Below are 21,049 nucleotides of genomic sequence, written 5' to 3'. Positions count from 1 at the left end.
TCTGCGTTGCACAGTAAACAAAGTATCTGTGATGTCAGTGGTGAGTGGGATATACAGATCATGTGACCTCTGTCTCAGAAGGGGGGCAGAGTAGTGGAGACAGAGTGGACCAGGAAGTGAGGATTTTCAGCAACTGCAAAACGTCAGGATGTGCTGCAGACAAATGGACCAAATAATGTTACAGAAACCTACAAGCTTACATTATAGATGGGGATTGGATGGGGATAAATCTTTCCTATCTGGAAATTAAAGCGGGAACATCTGGGGCAGGCGTTTAAGAGATCCATCCGTGGCTGGGAAAAAAAGAGGGGGCAGAGATTACCTGTTCTATAATGTTGGTGGGTGTGAGACAGGGCACAGGGCACATACAAAACTGGATCACAAGGAGTGAAAACTAAACTGCTAGATGACAGGAATATTACCAGCAAGATGTCTTGTCTTATACTGAATGATGATCACCTTCATGAGTAGTTGCAACCAGGGGAGGACTGCATGAAGCACCCACTAACCCAGGCTACAAAATGCCTAAATTCTATTTATACTTCCAGTTGTATAATAAAAAAAAAACAAGCTTGTAACCCTACAGCCCCACTGTTTCAGTTTGTAGTATGGTTTTTGGTTCTGGGATTACAAGCTTGAGTTTTTCTAATAATGGAGACTGGTGTGGAATACCAGTTGGTTAACCCCCTAGTCATCAGTAGGGCTGTGGTGCGGTATCTTTAAACCATTCTTGGAACCCATTTTGATGCAAAATGTATAAAAAAAAAAGTCCAAACAAATGTTCAAAAAACATTCCAAATGGCAGAAAAATACATCAGTTTTCCTGTAAAATGACAACGCTCAAATAAGTCTCAATACTGTGTGCACACAGGCTTTAAATAATGCTTTTCTATTACTGTAACCAGTGGCGTAGCGACCGCGGCCGCTACCAAGGGGGGGCCCGCGAGGCCCCCCCTTACCACTGCACTGCCCGCCTCCCACTCCCTCTTGTGACCGCAAGCAATGTTTTGCTTGCGATCACAAGAGGCAAGGGCCCCCGGCTGTCTCGCGGCCCCCAGGGAGCTCTGTGTGCGGCGGGGGGGGGGGGGAAGTACTTCAAGCGCAGGGAGCATCGCGTTAAGAAAAAAACAGGTCCCGCGAAGCTCCGCCCCCTCCGCGCTAAGCCCCGCCTCCCGCCGGGGGAAGCCCGCCAGCGCGTGTGACCTGGGGGCTACAGAAATCATGCAGGTGAGTATAGATTTTTTTGTTTTTAAGGGGATGATGGGGGTGTAGTAGTATGATGATGATGATGGAACAAGAGGAAGATGAGGGGTGTAGTGGTATGAAGATGATGATGAAGGAACAAGAGGATGATGGGGTGTAGTGGTATGATGATGATGATGATGATGATGAAGGAACAAGAGGATGATGAGGGGTGTAGTGGTATGATGATGATGGAACAAGAGGATGATGAGGGGTGTAGTGGTATGATGATGAAACAAGAGGATGATGAGGGGTGTAATGGTATGATGATGATGGAACAAGAGGATGATGGGGGATGTAGTGGTATGATGATGGAACAAGAGGATGATGAGGATGTAGTGGTATGATGATGATGGAACAAGAGGATGATGAGGGGTGTAGTGGTATGATGATGGAACAAGAGGATGATGAGGGGTGTAATGGTATGATGATGGAACAAGAGGATGATGGGGGATGTAGTGGTATGATGATGGAACAAGAGGATGATGGGGATGTAGTGGTATGATGATGATGGAACAAGAGGATGATGGGGATGTAGTGGTATGATGATGGAACAAGAGGATGATGGGGATGTAGTGGTATGATGATGATGGAACAAGAGGATGATGGGGATGTAGTGGTATGATGATGATGAAGGAACAAGAGGATGATGGGGTGTAGTGGTATGATGATGAAGGAACAAGAGGGTGATGGGGTGTAGTGGTATGATGATGAAGGAACAAGAGGATGATGGGGGTGTAGTGGTATGATGATGATGAAGGAAAAAGAGGATGATGGGGTGTAGTGGTATGATGATGAAGGAACAAGAGGATGATGAGGGGTGTAGTGGTATGATGATGATGATGATGATGGAACAAGAGGATGATGAGGGGTGTAATGGTATGATGATGATGGAACGAGGATGATGGGGATGTAGTGGTATGATGATGGAACAAGAGGAGGATGAGGGGTGTAGTGGTATGATGATGGAAGAAGAGGATGATGAGGGGTGTAGTGGTATGATGATGATGGAACGAGGATGATGGGGATGTAGTGGTATGATGATGGAACAAGAGGATGATGAGGGGTGTAGTGGTATGATGATGGAACAAGAGGATGATGAGGGGTGTAGTGGTATGATGATGATGGAACAAGAGGAGGATGAGGGGTGTAGTGGTATGATGATGGAACAAGAGGATGATGGGGGTGTAGTGGTATGATGATGGAACAAGAGGATGATGAGGGGTGTAGTGGTATGATGATGATGGAACAAGAGGAGGATGAGGGGTGTAGTGGTATGATGATGGAACAAGAGGATGATGGGGGTGTAGTGGTATGATGGAACAAGAAGATGATGAGGGGTGTAGTGGTATGATGATGGAACAAGAAGATGATGAGGATGTAGTGGTATGATGATGATGATGATGATGGAACAAGAGGATGATGGGGGGTGTAGTGGCATGATGATGGAACAAGAGGATGATGAGGGGTGTAGTGGTATGATGATGAAGGAACAAGAGGATGATGAGGATGTAGTTGTAGTGGTATGATGATGATGGAACAAGAGGATGATGGGGGGTGTAGTGGTATGATGATGAAGGAACAAGAGGATTATGAAGGAACAAGAGGATGATGAGGGGTGTAGTGGTATGATGATGGAACAAGAAGATGATGAGGATGTAGTGGTATGATGATGATGATGATGGAACAAGAGGATGATGGGGGGTGTAGTGGTATGATGATGAAACAAGAGGATGATGAGGGGTGTAGTGGTATGATGATGAAGGAACAAGAGGATGATGAGGGGTGTAGTGGTATGATGATGATGGAACAAGAGGAGGATGAGGGGTGTAGTGGTATGATGAAGGAACAAGAGGATGATGAGGATGTAGTGGTATGATGATGAAACAAGAGGATGATGAGGGTGTAGTGGTATGATGATGAAGGAACAAGAGGATGATGAGGATGTAGTGGTATGATGATGATGGAACGAGGATGATGGGGATGTAGTGGTATGATGATGGAACAAGAGGAGGATGAGGGGTGTAGTGGTATGATGATGGAAGAAGAGGATGATGAGGGGTGTAGTGGTATGATGATGATGGAACGAGGATGATGGGGATGTAGTGGTATGATGATGGAACAAGAGGATGATGAGGGGTGTAGTGGTATGATGATGGAACAAGAGGATGATGAGGGGTGTAGTGGTATGATGATGATGGAACAAGAGGAGGATGAGGGGTGTAGTGGTATGATGATGGAACAAGAGGATGATGGGGGTGTAGTGGTATGATGATGGAACAAGAGGATGATGAGGGGTGTAGTGGTATGATGATGATGGAACAAGAGGAGGATGAGGGGTGTAGTGGTATGATGATGGAACAAGAGGATGATGGGGGTGTAGTGGTATGATGGAACAAGAAGATGATGAGGGGTGTAGTGGTATGATGATGGAACAAGAAGATGATGAGGATGTAGTGGTATGATGATGATGATGGAACAAGAGGATGATGGGGGGTGTAGTGGCATGATGATGTAACAAGAGGATGATGAGGGGTGTAGTGGTATGATGATGAAGGAACAAGAGGATGATGAGGATGTAGTGGTATGATGATGATGGAACAAGAGGATGATGGGGGGGTGTAGTGGTATGATGATGAAGGAACAAGAGGATTATGAAGGAACAAGAGGATGATGAGGGGTGTAGTGATATGATGATGGAACAAGAAGATGATGAGGATGTAGTGGTATGATGATGATGATGATGATGGAACAAGAGGATGATGGGGGGTGTAGTGGTATGATGATGAAACAAGAGGATGATGAGGGGTGTAGTGGTATGATTATGAAGGAACAAGAGGATGATGAGGGGTGTAGTGGTATGATGATGAAACAAGAGGATGATGAGGGGTGTAGTGGTATGATGATGAAGGAACAAGAGGATGATGAGGATGTAGTGGTATGATGATGAAACAAGAGGATGATGAGGGTGTAGTGGTATGATGATGAAGGAACAAGAGGATGATGAGGATGTAGTGGTATGATGATGATGGAACAAGAGGATGATGAGGATGTAGTGGTATGATGATGATGGAACAAGAGGATCATGAGGGGTGAAGTGGTATGATGATGAAAGGGCAGGAGGATGAAGGGGTAGTAGTATTATGGTGGAGGTGGTTGTAGTATGATGATGGAGGGGCAGGAGGAGGGGACAACATGGGGGGCATCTGTAAGGGGGATAAAATGGGGGGCATCTATATGGTTGATAACATGGGGGCAATCTATATGGGGGATAACATGGGGGGCATCTATAATAGGGACAACACAGGGGGCCATCTATAAGGGGGAAACATTGGGGGGCCATCTATAAGGTGAACTACACAGGGGGTGTATACAATAGGGGGATATGTACTATAAGGGAGTCACATAGAGTCAGGCTACCCACTAAATGAGGGTGTAAAGGGGCCAATACAGATGTGCAGTTTGTAGAGAGATGAGGATGGTGTCAGTGTGAGGAGCCTAATATGTTTGTCTGGCAGATTCTGTGGATTTGTGGCTCCAAAAAGTTCTCATATTGGCCCTGGGCAGATGGAGAAGATGAAAAGGGAAGAACTCCGATCAGAGAAGACGTCCCCTGTGAGTCACCTGATATATTTGCACTGTAATGTATATGGTGTATAGAGCCTGTGTAGAGCTGGGGCCACCTCTATATGACTGGATGAGGTGATATTGGTCTATGTACAGAGGATTTTATTCAGTAGCGGTTGTGTTAGTCAGTATGTGGTAAGGGGGGGGGGGGCCCAAGTTGACCTCTTGCACCAGGGCCCAAGAGACATTAGCTACGCCCCTGACTGTAACCCTCGATAGTCCCCAGTACAATCCTTTCATTTCTTGACCTTGTGTTTTTATTTTTTACAACTGGGTTGAAATTGTTAAACTGCTGCAGTAAGCAATCTTTCCTCCATGCCTCTACTGTCATTTCTGTTAAAAAGAATGATCCGCTAACCATTAAGATAATTCATTCCACCAGAAATCAATAAGTAACTAATTCCTTGTAATGGACGATAGCACACAGTAATGAATTGATCCCCTATTGTATATAAAATTCTCATCATCCATTGTATAAAATGCATTCATTAATAAACCATGTGCAATTGATTTAAATACAGTCTGAAACCTGCCGTGCCGGTGAAACCAGACAGATACTAAAGTAATTGTCACTGAAAACCATCAAAGGGGAATTAAAATCTCTTTCGGTGTCATTTATTGTGTACACGGTTTATGTCTTCCTCTTTGGTTTTAAGCATTTTGTAAGGGTTTTGTTGGCTTTTTTTGTTTAATTATTGAAAGGGCTTATTTAATTTTTTTTCCATAAGCCCCAGTGTTAGTGAGAGTGCAGCTCAATGGGTCCCATTACTAAGCATTTTTTTTCTATTACATATTCTCTGAAGACACCACCATGACGTACATATTCCTCATATATAATAAAAAATCTATATGTCTCTGAAGTCTACTGTGGCCTAATTTACAACATGACCCTTGTATCGGTAATACAAATATAAACTGCAAGTCTTGTACTGTTTTTATTACCTGTAGCACCTTGTCATGGTTTCGGTCACCCCATAGTAATAATGTCCCTTACGGTTTTGGTCACTTTACTGATCGCCCGTCACATGTATCACTATTATAAGTTGATGCCAGATCGAATACTCAGCAGCTAGCTTCTCAATTTTTACAAAGAAATTACCATATTTATCTGTTTCCTACCCGACATTGCATATAGTACAGAGGTTTTTATAGCTTGCTAGAAATTGCAAGAGTGTATAAATAGAGACCCATACAACCTATTACAGGGAAGGCATGTGTGTTATCTTTTAAAAGAGCAAAAGAACACTGCAGAGACACCATCACATGTCTCGACATCAATGAACTAGCCAGACCTTCCCTCCGGGAAGGAACAACCAAGCCAAAGGCGTTCTCCAGTCAAGGAAACCACCTCAGCAAGGTATCCATCCACAGACAGCTGTTTCGGGGTTTTTGCCCCTCATCAGTGTGGAGTAGGTTTATGGCTAGTGGGAGCAATTACTAGTAAGTGCATGCAAAAGGACGCTGGTTGACCTCAGAGAGATCAACCAAAACACCGCAGAGACACCATCACGTGTCTCAACATCAGTTATTCTAGAACATTGCCCTCTGGGAAATCAAATATGCAAAAGAACACTGCAGAGACACCATCACACGTCTCGACGTCAGTGAACTAGCCAGACCTTCCCTCCGGGAAGGAACAACCAAGTCAAAGGCGTTCTCCAGTCAAGGAAACCACCTCAGCAAGGTATCCATCCACAGACAGCTGTTTCGGGGTTTTTGCCCCTCATCAGTGTGGAGTAGGTTTCTGGCTAGCGGAAGCAATGATTAGTAAGTGCATGCAAAAGGACGCTGGTAAACCTCAGGAAGATCAACCAAAACACCGCAGAGACACCATTCCTCCCACTAGCCAGAAACCTACTCCACACTGATGAGGGGCAAAAACCCCGAAACAGCTGTCTGTGGATGGATACCTTGCTGAGGTGGTTTCCTTGACTGGAGAACGCCTTTGGCTTGGCTGTTCCTTCCCGGAGGGAAGATCTGGCTAGTTCACTGACGTCTAGGCATGTGATGGTGTCTCTGCAGTGTTCTTTTGCATATTTGATTTCCCAGGGGGCAATGTTCTAGAATACACTGACGTTGAGACACGTGATGGTGTCTCTGCGGTGTTTTGGTTGATCTCCCTGAGGTTAACCAGCGTCCTTTTGCATCTTTTAAAAGAGAACCCAATAGCTCACATAGGCTGGAGAAAGAGAGGGGAGCAGATACAAGGCTGTGAGCTAGCTATAACCATATAGGTTGTGTACAAGTATAGAGAGAAAGAGAGAAAAGAACACCTACTGTAGCTGCAGATGCTAAGGAAGCAAAATATTTTATAAAGACCTATGAAGATTATTTTTCAGACCACTACAAAGAAATAATAATAACATGCTTTTAAAGGGTGTTCATGGCCCCACTGACCGTGTGGGTTCACTTGACTGTCTACATGTGTTTGTCTTTAGGGATGGTCCGAACCGAGTTCAGTTCGGATTCGTCCGAACCCGAACTCTCGGTAATGATACCCGCTGTCTGCCCGCTCCGTGCAGTGGGCGAATCCAGCGGGAGGACCGCCTGGAAAACTGGGATACAGCCATAGCCATAGGCTTTATCCCAGTTTTCCAGGCGGTCCTCCTGCTGTATCCACCCGCTCCACGGAGCGGGCAGACAGCGGGAATCTGATGCCGAGCGTTCGGGTTCATACGAACCCAAACCTCGGAGGGTTCAGACCATCCCTATTTGTCTTACCATAATGCTACAATTCATATAAAGTGAAACAGTAAGATAAAAAAAAAATCATTGTTTTAAAAGAGGTAATAGAACTTGTGTATGACCCATAAATACTGCAAATGATTTAATACTGTATTAAAGGGTATACGAGACAAGGGGCATTCTTACTATGCCTGCTGTGTACTATTACAGTGGGGGAGGAAATGCTGTACATAAGGTATTATAGTGTGGTCTCTGATTTATGAACGTGTTATTACATGTAGGATGCACAAAGTAACCTACGTTTTTGTAACTCTAACAACTCTATAGGCAGAAATACTGTACGTTGAGTTGTGTTACCGTCTCCTAGTCTCCTACCAGTGAGTGCTTTTACTGTCATTCAGCATCCAACAACGGAAACATAGCAAGTGCTCTCTTAAGCACAGCAATGTTCCTTCTAAGTGGAAGTGGCAAAGAATACTTTAACGTGCAGGAAGAACCAAGGAGAGGTCACAGAAACCCTACAGAGCTTGTTCAGATAAACATTTCCACTGTCTTTGGAGCAGCACGCTTAGGTAATGTTTTTAATGAATGCGGCCCCAGCAAAACTGCTCAGACATTGGCACTGCTGATCTCAATTTCTCATTGTGTCTGCTGTTCAGATGGATACAGGTACAGGCACATAAGACTTGGCTTTTGGAAGGCTTTATATTTTCAACAATGCATTCAATGCTCAGTTGTAGAAATGCTTTTAGAGGGGATTCCAACTCAATACAAACAATTTAGCTTGTATTAGTAAAACAGAAAGTAGAACAAAGTAATGATGTTTTTATCATGTACATAGACATCGCCACTTGTGTTGCTGTGTTGAAATGGTCATTGTTGGAAAAGTGATGTGTGAAGTGTCTTTTTGCCGTCATCTTTTATCAATTGTGAGAAGCGCAAAAGTGGCAAATAATAAGCCTGCACAGCCTGTTGTCACTTTTGCAAAAATAACCATCACAACTGAGTAGAAATATAGAAATAGAAAATAGAAATATAGAAATATTTTATGATTCTCCTTTAAAGGAGAACTTCTGGCATAAATAAAAAAATACAGAGGGCAGAGAGAGGTGGGAACATAACAATGAAATGACACTCCCCCGACCCGTGCCCCCACAGCGTCACCGCTCCCTGTCTTTTGTTCCTCCTGGCTTCCTGTGTCATCACAACCCAGCAGCATCTCCTAGCCTCTGACTGGCTGAGCAGGCATTTCTAGGCCGGGTCATGACTACAGAGGATCAGGAGATCCAGGAGTCCAGAGGCTGACAGTGAGTGGCGGCGCAGCGGGGGCTTTGAGTTCGGTAAGTAGTCCTTGATTGCTATATTTTCTCAGTGATTTTTTACATTTGACAGGAGTAACCATTTATGTGGTAAACCACAGTTCACATGGTGAAAGCAGAGTGAAGATTTCTCACAGATGCACACATAAGGGCAGATTTAGTATTGCAAATGTGTAAGAATTCCGGTTTATATCTTCCATGACTTGTAGCACTATGCTAATGCCTCATCCACACATCAGTTTTTTTTTCAGACCTCAGAAATTATAATCAGTTGGTTTCAGGTCCTGGGGAAACCATCAGTAATCCATCAGTTTTTGCAGGTCTGCAAAAACAGATAGGAGGGTAATAAATGGCCACAGGGTGGAGCTTGTCCAGGGCTTGTTAGGCAATGCTTGAGTAAAAAATGGATGGTGCATTTGTGTGTGTGTGCGTGTGTGTGTGTGTGTGTGTGTGTCGTCTGTTAAAAACTGACCCATTGACTTGGAGCTTTTTTATATGGCCCATGTCAGTGCAGATCCTACTTTTTTCTGCAATGGATCATTAGCAAAAATGTATGTATGGGTGGCCACAATGAAGACAATGCGTCCTTTTTCTGTCCATATTGCAATGCTGATTCACATACAGAAAAAAACTTATGTATCGATTAGGCCTAAGGACTACTTATATATATATATATATATATATATATATATATATATTTATTTATTTATTTATTTAATTTTTTTTAAAACAAATCCCCTGAAATAGGGACATTAATGAAGTTTTTTGTATGGCGAATTACAATATAGAATAACAAGTATGAACAGAGACTCATTGTGTGTCTGACCCTAAAGCCAAGCAGTAACCTGCCTACCTTGTCTTATCTTTGTATTGTGCTTGAGGGTAGGAATTCAGCCTAATATTCATCCTACACCAGAAATAGTAAATGTATTCTAGGATGGTAAGTACAGTATAAAGAAAGACATTGGACTTTACTTATAATTAAGAATAATGTGGAATGAAAAGGCACAGAAACAATCAGTCCATTTGGCTCCTGTATGTGCTCATTAAAAAGTCATTGTCGACTCCATGATGGGTTACTTCATTAGACTGCAGTAATTAAAAATGAAATTGCTACAAGCGGGAAACAAAGCTCTAATAAATAGGGTTACGCTGTCAGAAAATGACATTTAGTAGCACTGAAGGAGTCATAAAGCTGTCTCTCAGAATGTAAGTTTTGTACATATTATTACTATCTGGTGGGGGTTTGATGGCTACAGGAGGACACAGTAGAGAGGGAGGTAAAAGACTCTTCTTACCTCTGCACTTGCAGACCGGGCATCCATGGCTGTCTTGCTCAAAGCCCATAGGACAAATCTTGCCACATGGGATATCCGGGCACTTCTTGCAGCGACAAATTTCACAGCCATGTTTGTTTTTCCTAGGCAAAAAATATATATACATAAAAATAGGCTCCTGTTATAGAAAGAATAGCACAAGTCTACAAGGCTAAGAAGGACTTTAGTCACACGAATCCCGCTTTCTCCAATGCAATTAACTGATTACAAGCGGAGACGTACTGTAACTCACTTAATCACAGCGCCAACTCCGAGGCTCCAATCAGGAAGACGAAGGCGTTTATGTCTTATAAAATCAGCTGCATTAAGAACTATTTTGGGCAGGATAATTGTACACTGCTTCAGAAAAAAGGGCATTTCTGCTTGTTTGTACTTGAATCTCCTTTTTTTTATTATTAGATATACTTATATAGCAGCAACATACAGTGCAGAGATTGCAATCAATGACATTAGGATCCTTTGACACAGACAGATTTATTTGATAGATTTTTTAAGTCAAAGCCAGGAACAGACTATAAACAGGTCATAAAGGAAAGACTGAGATTTCCCCTCTTTTCAAATCTATTCCTGGATTTGGTTTTAATAATCTGTCCATTTAAAAGGACTCTTAAAGCCCTATTACACGAAATGATTATCGTCCATATTTGATGTCGATGAACGATGTTGTCTGATCGTTGCCTTTCAACATGTTGAAAGACAAATGACAAAGATAGCAACAATCTGCTGCCGTTGCTACTATGGCCTCTATGGGCTGCCCAGACGATCTAGTAATGACCCAGGCACCAGCCCCCCACCCCCACCCCGCACTCACCCACTCGCTGCCAACATACTGAATGGTAGTCGAGTTTCCATCTAAGCAGAAGTCAATCAATGTATGCATTGTGCCGCCATGTCCTGTATTAATGGCAATGCTTCTGTCTATTGTTGAATTGCTCTTTCCTGTGTCAGCGATTTTTACCATTGTAAAATAAACATCCTTTTCTAATTGTCTGTATCACCCCGAAACAAAGTGATAAATGTTTAGTACATGCTCTGCAGCTGCTGGGAACGTCGTATTAATAGAGCTTGTGACTCATGTTTGGTTTTCTTTATTCTGTAGAGAAATGCGCTCGGTGTTAAATCTGGGGTGGATAAAGAATATAACATTAGGATTCTCTGCTCTCCTGGGAGTTTCGGAAAAAGGACACAAGATTTCTCAGAGATTAAACGTTTTGACTTAACAAACTTTGTACAGAACTAGGTCTATCTACTGTCTATAAGAGTGTCTTTGTAAATCTCTAAGCACCTATTATGTTATGATATTTCAAGGGCATGGCTTTAGTGACGCTGTATCGCTCAACTACACATCGATTGTAGCTCTGCTGTATAATACGGCAATTACAGTATGCTGCAATTCTCATTACCTCTCTGAACATTAGGACTTTAGATGAAAGCACAAAGTAGTAGAAGAAGTATGATAGCGGCACACACCTAATAGGGCCCTATAAATAGAACTTGTACCCATGCAATTACCAGTACAGGCTTGTCTTCATGTTATTCTACATTTCATACAGAACAGATTTCAGGAATTTTGTTTGCCGTTTACTACTCAGAATGCTATGGGTACCCACTAAAAGCCTATAACTAATACAGGGTGAGTCCATATGAACAATACCAAAATAAAAATCTAATTTAGGCTCTTTTCAAAAAGCCATAGAAACATCTATGTGCGCTGCTGGGTTTAGTAGTAGTATTTTGGTCCAAGTCATTTGGTTAGCATTTTTAGCCATATTTTTGGTTAAAAATACTCAAGTAACCAAAATACTGCAGTACGTGCTGCCCCCAGTAAAAAAAAACAAAAAAACAAAACAAAAAAAAAAAACACTTCTGTACTTTTCAACGGAAGGGGGAAAATGATAAACTGGTATGTTCAAAATGCACAAAAAAAAGGATATTTATTGTATCTGGCCCAGTATAAATTATGGACATGTTAGGTATACAGGTAGAGATGTTCTCTACATAGTAACACAAGCCTTAGTTGTCTTATAGATTGTATCTGAATGGCAATGAATACATTAGCAGCTACGAATGGCCTTAAGGGCCACGTGACCTGTGTAGCTGCATAGGGTGCATCAATCGTCCTTTATATCTTTTATGGCAAAGGGCTAAGCGTGAGTTACAAACCTGTTATACTACCTACCATCTCAGTGACAGTCTTATCTTAGACCATGGGCCTCCAAACTGCAGCCCTCCAGCTGTTGCAATACTACACTTTCCATGATGCCTGCACAGCCAAATCCAAAGCTTTAGCTGTCCGGGCATGATGGGAATTGGGGTTTTGCAACAGCTGGAGGGCAGCAGTTTAGAGACCCATGTCCCACAGCCCCTGGGCAGCTGCCTACCCTGGCCAATTGGAAAGATGCCTCTGTATATGGGGGAGCATCATTAGGGTAACATCCAGTTCTGCAGATAACAGAATAGATGAGCTCCAGCCTCTGTAAAGCCCCTACATCATGATGCTGCAGCAGCCACATTAGACGGCTCGTGTGAAGTGTCAGCAGCTGCACTGTAACTGCACTATTACACACAGAAAGGAACAGTAAGAGCCTTATAAAAGTAGAAGCTGTTTACATACTAATCATATGGGAGTATTTTAAAGTCACTATTTGGAGACTAAAACAATTCAGGTTCAGGAACTCCCCATCCAGCCTCTCAGTCTCATAAGTTTCTCTGCAAGTTAATCAAGTTTTGGAATTACTTTAGAAACCTTTATTACTATAAATATGAAAAAATTACACCACCAAAAGTTTCAGTGAGCTCCAAGGCTATGTTCACACAATGTAAAAAAAAAAAGTGAAAAGGCGTCCGTTATTGTCGCAATGTAATAAACTTTAATGCAATTAATGCAAATTAATTTAATGCATTGAAGTCAACAGAATGATGGACGTCTTAACGCACACAACGTACAAAACAATAAATGTTGTATGCGCAGACTTCAGAATAATGACTTGGACAATTATTTTCGGACGTCTTTTGCAAACAGAAGACATTTTTTAGTTGTGCACACACAGTTTTTCTTTTTCACTGTCCTTTCACCGTTTTTACTATTAAAATGACTCTGTACCCACAATCTGATCCGCCCCAAACCACTTGTACCTTCGGATAGCTGCTTTTAATCCAAGATCTGTCCTGCGGTCCGTTTGGCAGGTGATGCAGTTATTGTGCTAAAAAACAACTTTTAAACTGGCAGCCCCGTGCCCTACTGGAGTAACTTTGCACCACCGCACATCCCTCCTCCCCACCCTCCATCATTAGGAATGCCACTGGAACATTTCCTCCATGCTGAACATTGCACAGGTGTCTTAACGATCCAGCCCATGTTCCGGGCTGACACAGGTGGGGAATAGGAGGCAATCTGCCTGGAGCATTCCTAATGATGAGGAGGGCGGCGAGGGACAGAGAGGTTGTGCCAGCCTAATGCATACACAATCTAGGCCACTCCCTTAGGGCACAGGGCTGCTAGTATAAAAGTTGTTTTTAGCACAATAACTGCATCACCTGCCAAATGGACACCTGGACAGATCTTGGATTAAAAGCAGCTATCCGAAGGTACAAGCAGTTTGGGGGGGGGGGGGTCAGATTGTGGGTACAGAGTCACTTTAAATTCAAAGGACTTTTTAACTAAAGACCCAAAGGCCACCTAAACTAGAATAATGTACCAACAGTCATTGCAGTGATGGGTGCCCAAACAACGAAATGACAAACAGCACTTTTCTTAAAAAAAAAATAGAGAAAAAAAAAAAAACATTGTGTGAAAATAACACCAAAAGGTGTAAAAGTATATGAAACTAGGCATTGAGAAATGTCAATAGCCTGTGGGTCACAATCTATAAAAAGACCGCTATAACTTTCAGTAGTAGGAGAGTCATTCTCCTGTCAAAGCTATAAGGATAAGTCGCCGCAATGATCAGAATGTTTATTCCTAATGGTTAACAAAGTGCTTTAGTAGCATACACTACATTAGCATAGAACCTCTTAAATAAATGGGTAAGTTTTAAGTGTCTTAAGCAACGTACAGAGACTTAAAGGGGACTAATGTTTACTTCTTATTAAAGGGGTTATCCAGCACTACAAAAACATGGCCACATTCTTCCAGAGACAGCCCGTATCTCGTCTCCAGCTTGGGCGGGGTATTTGCTGCTCAGTTCCATTGAAGTGAATGTAGCTTAATTGCAAACCGCACCTGAACTGGAGACAAGAGTAGTGTTGTCTCTGAAAGAAAGTGGCCATGTTTTTGTAGCACTGGATAACCCCTTTAATACCAAGCAGGCAACAAAAGGGCAAATCATTTCTGAAGGTTTGGATTATTTGTTAGGCTACCAATGTAAATTTTGTGGTGCTATTTATGTGGCCAACAATTTACAAAAGTAGTAATATATAAATAAAATACGCTTCTTTATCTTCTAGCTTATCCGATTTTCCATTTGTGCTCATTATATTTTACCATTAATTTTGATATGTAAAGTGAAATTAGCTCACCCTCCTTGTCATTCAAACCAGCCCGACAATGCACAGACAGCAGGAGTCCAGGTCCTGCAGATCAATAGGAGTAGTACAAACAACCAGCTTCAATATGGGTGTCATTAAAATCCTCTCTTTATTATAGCGTACTTAAAAGTCAATACAGCAGAGCCTGTGAAACTGGCTGTAGGCGCCATTGCTCCGCTGTATTGACTTTTAAATACGCTATAATAAAGAGAGGATTTTAATGACAGCCATATTGAAGCTGGATAGATGTACATTTTCTGTTCATTTTGATATATTACATATGTTTTTTAGAGTAACCAGGTAAGGGCAAGTGTTACAATACAATAATGATTAATGGGTATATTTATATGTATATGTACGTATATATATATACGTATATACACACACATACACACACACACACACAGTGGTACCTTGGTTTAAGAGTAACTATGATTGAGAGCGCTTTGCAAGAAGACCTCACAGTTTCTTTTAAAATTGTGACTTAAGCTCCTATTCCACGGGTCGACTGTTCCCCACCGCTATTACAGGTGGGGGCTGTCTGGTTGATCGCTAGATCACCGGGGCAGTGCATAGAGGATAGTGGTGGTCTCCTGCCGCCGCTCCTATTCCACGGGGTGACGGCAGCAGATCGCTGCTATTAAAGTTGTTTGAAAGACTAACGACTGCAATGATCGTTGCCTTCTATAACGGCCGATAATCATTCCGTGGAATAGGGCCTTTAGTTTAAGAGCATTGCTTTAGTTTAAGGGCTCCCTGTGCTGGGTCGGAGGGCGAATGGGGGAGGGGAATGGTCTGCACTGTACTCTGACCCAGAAAGTCTTCCTCACCTTCCAAATTAAAGCAGATCCACTTTAGGCTGGGGCTTACATCAGGGGACAGGAGTGTGAAGGTAATCCCTTCATAGCTGTTACCCCTCTCTCCCTGGAGGAGAGTGCTGAGAGTGTAAAGTTTTTGTCACTGTCCTCCTGCACAGCTCTGCGATTCTCACTTCCTGATTGGTCCAAGCTGAACACACAACCCTTCCCCATTGCCGTCATGTGACGAGACAGACCTCTGAAAGCAGCCCTGCTTATCTAATCTAGCCTGTTGTACTACGCTACAGCATTATGGGGATCTGCAGTTCCATCCTGTATCTACAAACTGCTGCTATGTTATGAGGTTTATGCACTTACTATACATTATACAGTACTCCACATGCTGATTGCTATACTGTACAGTAACTTATAATATGACATATTCAGCTATTTCTAAATCTTTGTTTCATTTGTTTTACCTGTTATTCAGAGTAAAAAAAATATATATTTTTGGGGTGTGGAACAAATTGTCTGTATTTCAATGATTTTTTAATGGGTAAATTTGCTTTGGTTCAAGAGTTATTTGGATTACAAGCACGGTCTCGGAATGAAATATGCTCTTAATCCCAGGCACCACTGTGTATATATTACTTATGGTATAGAAGTAAAAATGACAGATGTAAATCAATTGGCAAGGATAAAACACTATGCCTACAATGATTTGTTCCTAATCGTTTAGATACACTAAACACTACACTAAAAATTGCATCACACCCCCCCTGCATTTTATCTGAATATGGTCAAGTAGCAATGTCTAGGCCATTTATTTAGTGACGTTACTACAGAATACATTATGTACCGTATACATACAAAATAAAGTATAAATGTAATTTATACTTATCAGTCATGACTTTGACACATTCACATGATAGAATACATTAAAATATGCGCTACATGGAAAGGATCATTGAAATAATATTCTCTGAAATCCATCAATATTTCAGAGCAGGAAAGATCAGACGCAATCAAGAAAAGGCCACGGTTCAGACAAACTTATCATAATTCTCAGCTCCGGGCCATTGAGGCCTATAATTTAGCACTGCCCCTAAGATAAAAAAAAAACCTGCATTTTTGGGTTAATACTTTGTAACGCTAAACCATTAGAACACCAGTGCAGCCCTATCCTGGAAAAGACACTGCCATAAAACTACTGGTACATGACAGCTCAAGAAGTGATAAAGAACTTTACACTGCATTGAGCTGACAATATAACTCGATCATCCGTGCCAGCGCTAGGACTGAAATATAGTGCACACTGCATTTGATTCATATAAATACTCATATTCCAAAGGAACACTCAATAAAAGACATCAAGCAGACATCAAAGTATCATATCTTCCTTACACATCTCACTTTCTTCAAAATGATAGCTACTATCAGAACAAGCAAACACACCGTGGCAGATCACCGCTGCCCCCGCCTCAAGGGCACAAGTCCCACTCGCAGTTTATTTTTACTGGTGATATTTTTTATTCTGATCCTTTGAACGACGTGACTGAAATAATAGGAATAAACAAGCTGACCCTACCTGATAACATTCTCAGGTTGCCCTTTTAGCAAGCTATTTTACCTTGCCAAGGGCATTCATACATAGGGCTAGGAAAACAAACAGAATTTTTGCTCAACGAGAAGGGAAGACGTCAGACAGCTGCTGCATGACATCACTTACGCAATATTACAATGAAACTTATCTTACATTTTACATTCTTTTCTGCAGGCTGAAGTCACAGGCAACATTAGGTTTTACTATACATTATCTTTGAACAATTGATTAATAAAATTCTGTATTCTTTTGTTGGTATGTATATTGTCTTGCTGTGGTTTAACTCAGTATGATACCCCCATAATTGCGATACATGCACTGGCTTTATTTATTATTGGGGTGTTATATCAGCTATCACATATACTGTAAGTTGTTTTACTATACATTGGCATGCACTTCCATTTGCATCTGGATAAAATGTCTTGATAGCAAGTCCATTTGTAACACAGTGATACCCTATGGGCCATCATGTAGTTGCAAAGTGCTGCTAGCCATGTAATGGTGTTTGTGTATGTTTTTCTTGTATTCCTGACTATGAGTGCGTAATGCAAAGATGCCCCTACAAAATATGTGCAATGGCTAGAATAAATAGTCAGCAATATGTCTAATTTAGTAATTGAGATTTATAAATCTGAACACGAATTGCACAAATAGGAGATAAAAGCTAATTCTAACTCTCATGCTATGGAATCGGCAAAGAATCTCAAGAGGAGTTCATGCCACGGACTCTGCTTGAAATTCTGCCTGTCCTTTTGATTCAATGTGATTTTTCAAGCGCAATCCGCCATCCGCCCAAAGTATTGACACATCAATTCTTTGGGCGGATGGCGGATTGCCGCCTGGAAAATCTGGCACATCTTTTAGACTGCCGTTGCTCAGTGTAACAGGAGCAGTGACCTGCCCAGACTATCAAGCGATCACCCGGGCAGCCCCCCGCAGCTCCCCGCCACCCCCCTGCTCTTACCAGTTTGCTGCCAGCGCATGTAATAGCTCTGGCAGCGAGCAGGGAACGAGGAGCAAGCGAGCGCTAACCTGAGAAGTCGGCACTAGTTTACTCCTCTGAATCGCTCCGTGTAATAGGGGCTTAAGTTTGTACCTTCTATAAATTGGCTTAGTTTTACGCCAGAAATGTGTGCCATACCTAAGGCATGCCCCTTTAAATGAAAAAACAGCCACATGTTTCATATTACAGCTATGAAGTGAGGTAGGATATAACAATATGGCATTAACTGACAACAGATGGCACAGCCTACGGCTGTATGCATGATTTCCAGGCAGCTACGGCTTTCATGGCTGAATCCATCTTATTCAAGGTGCGGGATTCAAATGCAGAGTGATCTGGTTGGCGACAACCCGAACTTACAGTAAAGTTTGCTCATCTCTAGTTGTAATACTTTTACCAGCTCGAGGAAATGTGCAAACATTAACTTCTATGCAAAAACCTTTGATTTGAAGGAAAATGGATGTACAAAAGCCTAAACATGTGGCAGCTTAGATGCACAAAGAGTCTTGTGATGGCGCTGCCACTCAGTAAATTCTTTTTTTAATATGCACTATTCTAATCACATCTAAATGCCGCTCGGTTGTCAAGGGATACCTATCCTATCTATAAATACATTTTAATGTCTATTTCAAAATGAATAGTATTACATTTATACACTTCTTACATTACGCCTTTGCCATCTAATAGCTTATGCTGAAATAAAGTCCATGTGCAAAGTAATTGAGCTATAAGTAATGTAGCGTACGTTATGTTAAGGTATAGTTAAAAAAACTATTTATAACCCATTGAAATGTATCTAACGTTTTATATTCTCTTTCGATTGACTCCATAAGTGATAAATGTATAATATTTTAGCTATATCCATATTCATGGAAAAGGGGAAAACTCAGAATCTTACAAGAAAGCAAATCTGTATCCCCCATGACTCCCCCTGTTGTATAGTCAGGTTAAATCCAAGACATGTCCTGGGGTCTGTTTGGCTGCTGATGTCTTAGTTAAAAATATCCTTAAACCTGGCGGTGCTGTGTCAAAGTGGCGGGGCCCAGGCTGTCCGTTTTCTAGGCCTGTGTTACCTCTTCCTCCCTGACCCCTTCTCTAAAGTGATGCCCTCTGGATAGGTGCAGTGACTTTTACATTTTGTGCTGAAGAAGATGGTCTTGCCCGAGGAGGCGGGGAGGAAGACCCGAGAAGCACCGTAGACCTAAGGCATGGACACTCTAGGCATCACATCTTTGACACGCCACCAGATTTTAGTTTTTATGAAAACAAAGGAATCAGCAGCCAAATGGACCCCATGGCAGGGCTTGGACTGAACCTGGCTATGTAATGGTACCAGTAGTTGGGGTTGGGGGGTGTACAGATTTGCTTCTATGAAGCTTTACATGCATCACTCGAATTGCTGAGCACTAAATGGAAATTTTCAGCCTACTATATGTCAAAGGTAAGAACACAGGATAAGTCCATAACAATGTACAGTCTACACATATTGCTATGTGGAAGCGTAGCTATACATAAACAACCACCTACATCACTAACGTAGCATAGGTTTTGTTGTAAGCTGTTTTTTTTTATTAATGGAAATATTTCGGCAAATGTTATTTACCAGGACATGTTCTCTACACTGGAGTCATAGAGGGTACTACGTCAACATATTCTACCCAATGATCCCAATGATCAAACATCTCTGACATTTTGGTCTAAAGCGCTAGTACTAGTCCAAATAATTAAAACCTAGTTTGGTGACTTCATTAACTATAGTGTGCAATAAATGATAATGATAATATATCACAGGCCTTTTCAATATCGATCAACCAGAGTATATGTTTAAAGACTGCCTTTTTTTATGGACCTCTGAAGTCATCGGTTGCCATGCATCTTAGCCACATTTATTAAAACTCACAATTCCTGACATTTCATTTTAGCACACATTCCCTCTCTTAGGTCAGCAAGGATCACTAATAAATGTCAGAAAATCCTAGACAATGACTTCCGCTTTCTTTCATCACATTCCCAGGGGCTCACAAGTTTACATACATGTGGATAGTATTTGGTAGCATTGCCTTTAAACCTAAATGGGTTAACATGTTTTGGGGCCTTCCACAAGCTTCTCACAATAAGCAGCTAGAATGCTGGCCCATTCCTTCTGACAGAACCGGTGTAGGCTCCTTTGTTTGCACATTCTTTGCGTTCTGCATATAAAGGACAGGGCTGTGTGATAGTCACTCCATTACATTCACCTTGTTGTGCCATTTAGGCAACACTTTTGGAAGTTTGCTTGGCAGGGCAGCAACTGGTTGTTTTGTGCCTTACTGGCACTTCATCTGGCTGTGCAGCTGGATTAAGTGCCAGCAAGGCATGGACAGGCTGTCGCTGCCCTGCACTCACAGCCTTTATCCCTATTGTTTCCCGCACCAAAATAAAGAAATAAAATGCACATCAAGAATGGTGAGTGCCGCTTGTCTCATTTCTCATTTTATAGTAACTAACCTAAATGACCATAATGATAATAGGAGTGTATTAGGAAATGTTATAAAATCGGCTCCCTAACATAGGGAGGCAGGGCAGGCTATGGGGCCTGTGCAGCAGGGGGGCCCAGGGATGCAAGCCATCCTGTGTCCTTCTGCTTAGCTCCTTATGTACTGCTGTGTATAAGTGACCCAGTGATCACTTACATGCTGCAACACAAAAAAGGGTTAAAAAGCACAAGACAAGGAGATCTCTGCTTCACTGTTCTGTTAACCCCTGACCTCTGTTCTTCTGCAGAGGTCAGGTGTTATGTACAGTCCTTTGTGTTTTGTGTAGAGGAGGGGGGGGGCGTACAGTTATTTTTTTGCTATGGGGCCCCATGAATCCTAGCTACGCTCCGGAGAAAAGCCTTGGTTCACTCGTACTGAACCTGTGCTGTAATT

General features: G+C 42.0%; 1 protein-coding gene across 2 annotated transcripts in view; it reads right to left on the bottom strand.

Moving 5' to 3' along the window:
• Positions 1-21,049, bottom strand: part of CRIM1 (cysteine rich transmembrane BMP regulator 1) — a 555,578-nt gene that overhangs the window by 66,336 nt on the left and 468,193 nt on the right. For both annotated transcript variants that reach the window (XM_069955382.1, XM_069955383.1), the window contains exon 10: positions 10,172-10,293. In XM_069955382.1, the coding sequence (XP_069811483.1) occupies positions 10,172-10,293 (122 nt within the window). The remainder of the gene's footprint in view (positions 1-10,171; positions 10,294-21,049) is intronic.

This window comes from Dendropsophus ebraccatus, chromosome 15, assembly GCF_027789765.1.
Source record: "Dendropsophus ebraccatus isolate aDenEbr1 chromosome 15, aDenEbr1.pat, whole genome shotgun sequence".
In the NCBI taxonomy this organism is placed as follows: Eukaryota; Metazoa; Chordata; class Amphibia; order Anura; family Hylidae; genus Dendropsophus; species Dendropsophus ebraccatus.
This window is presented reverse-complemented; position numbering and strand designations above follow the sequence as displayed.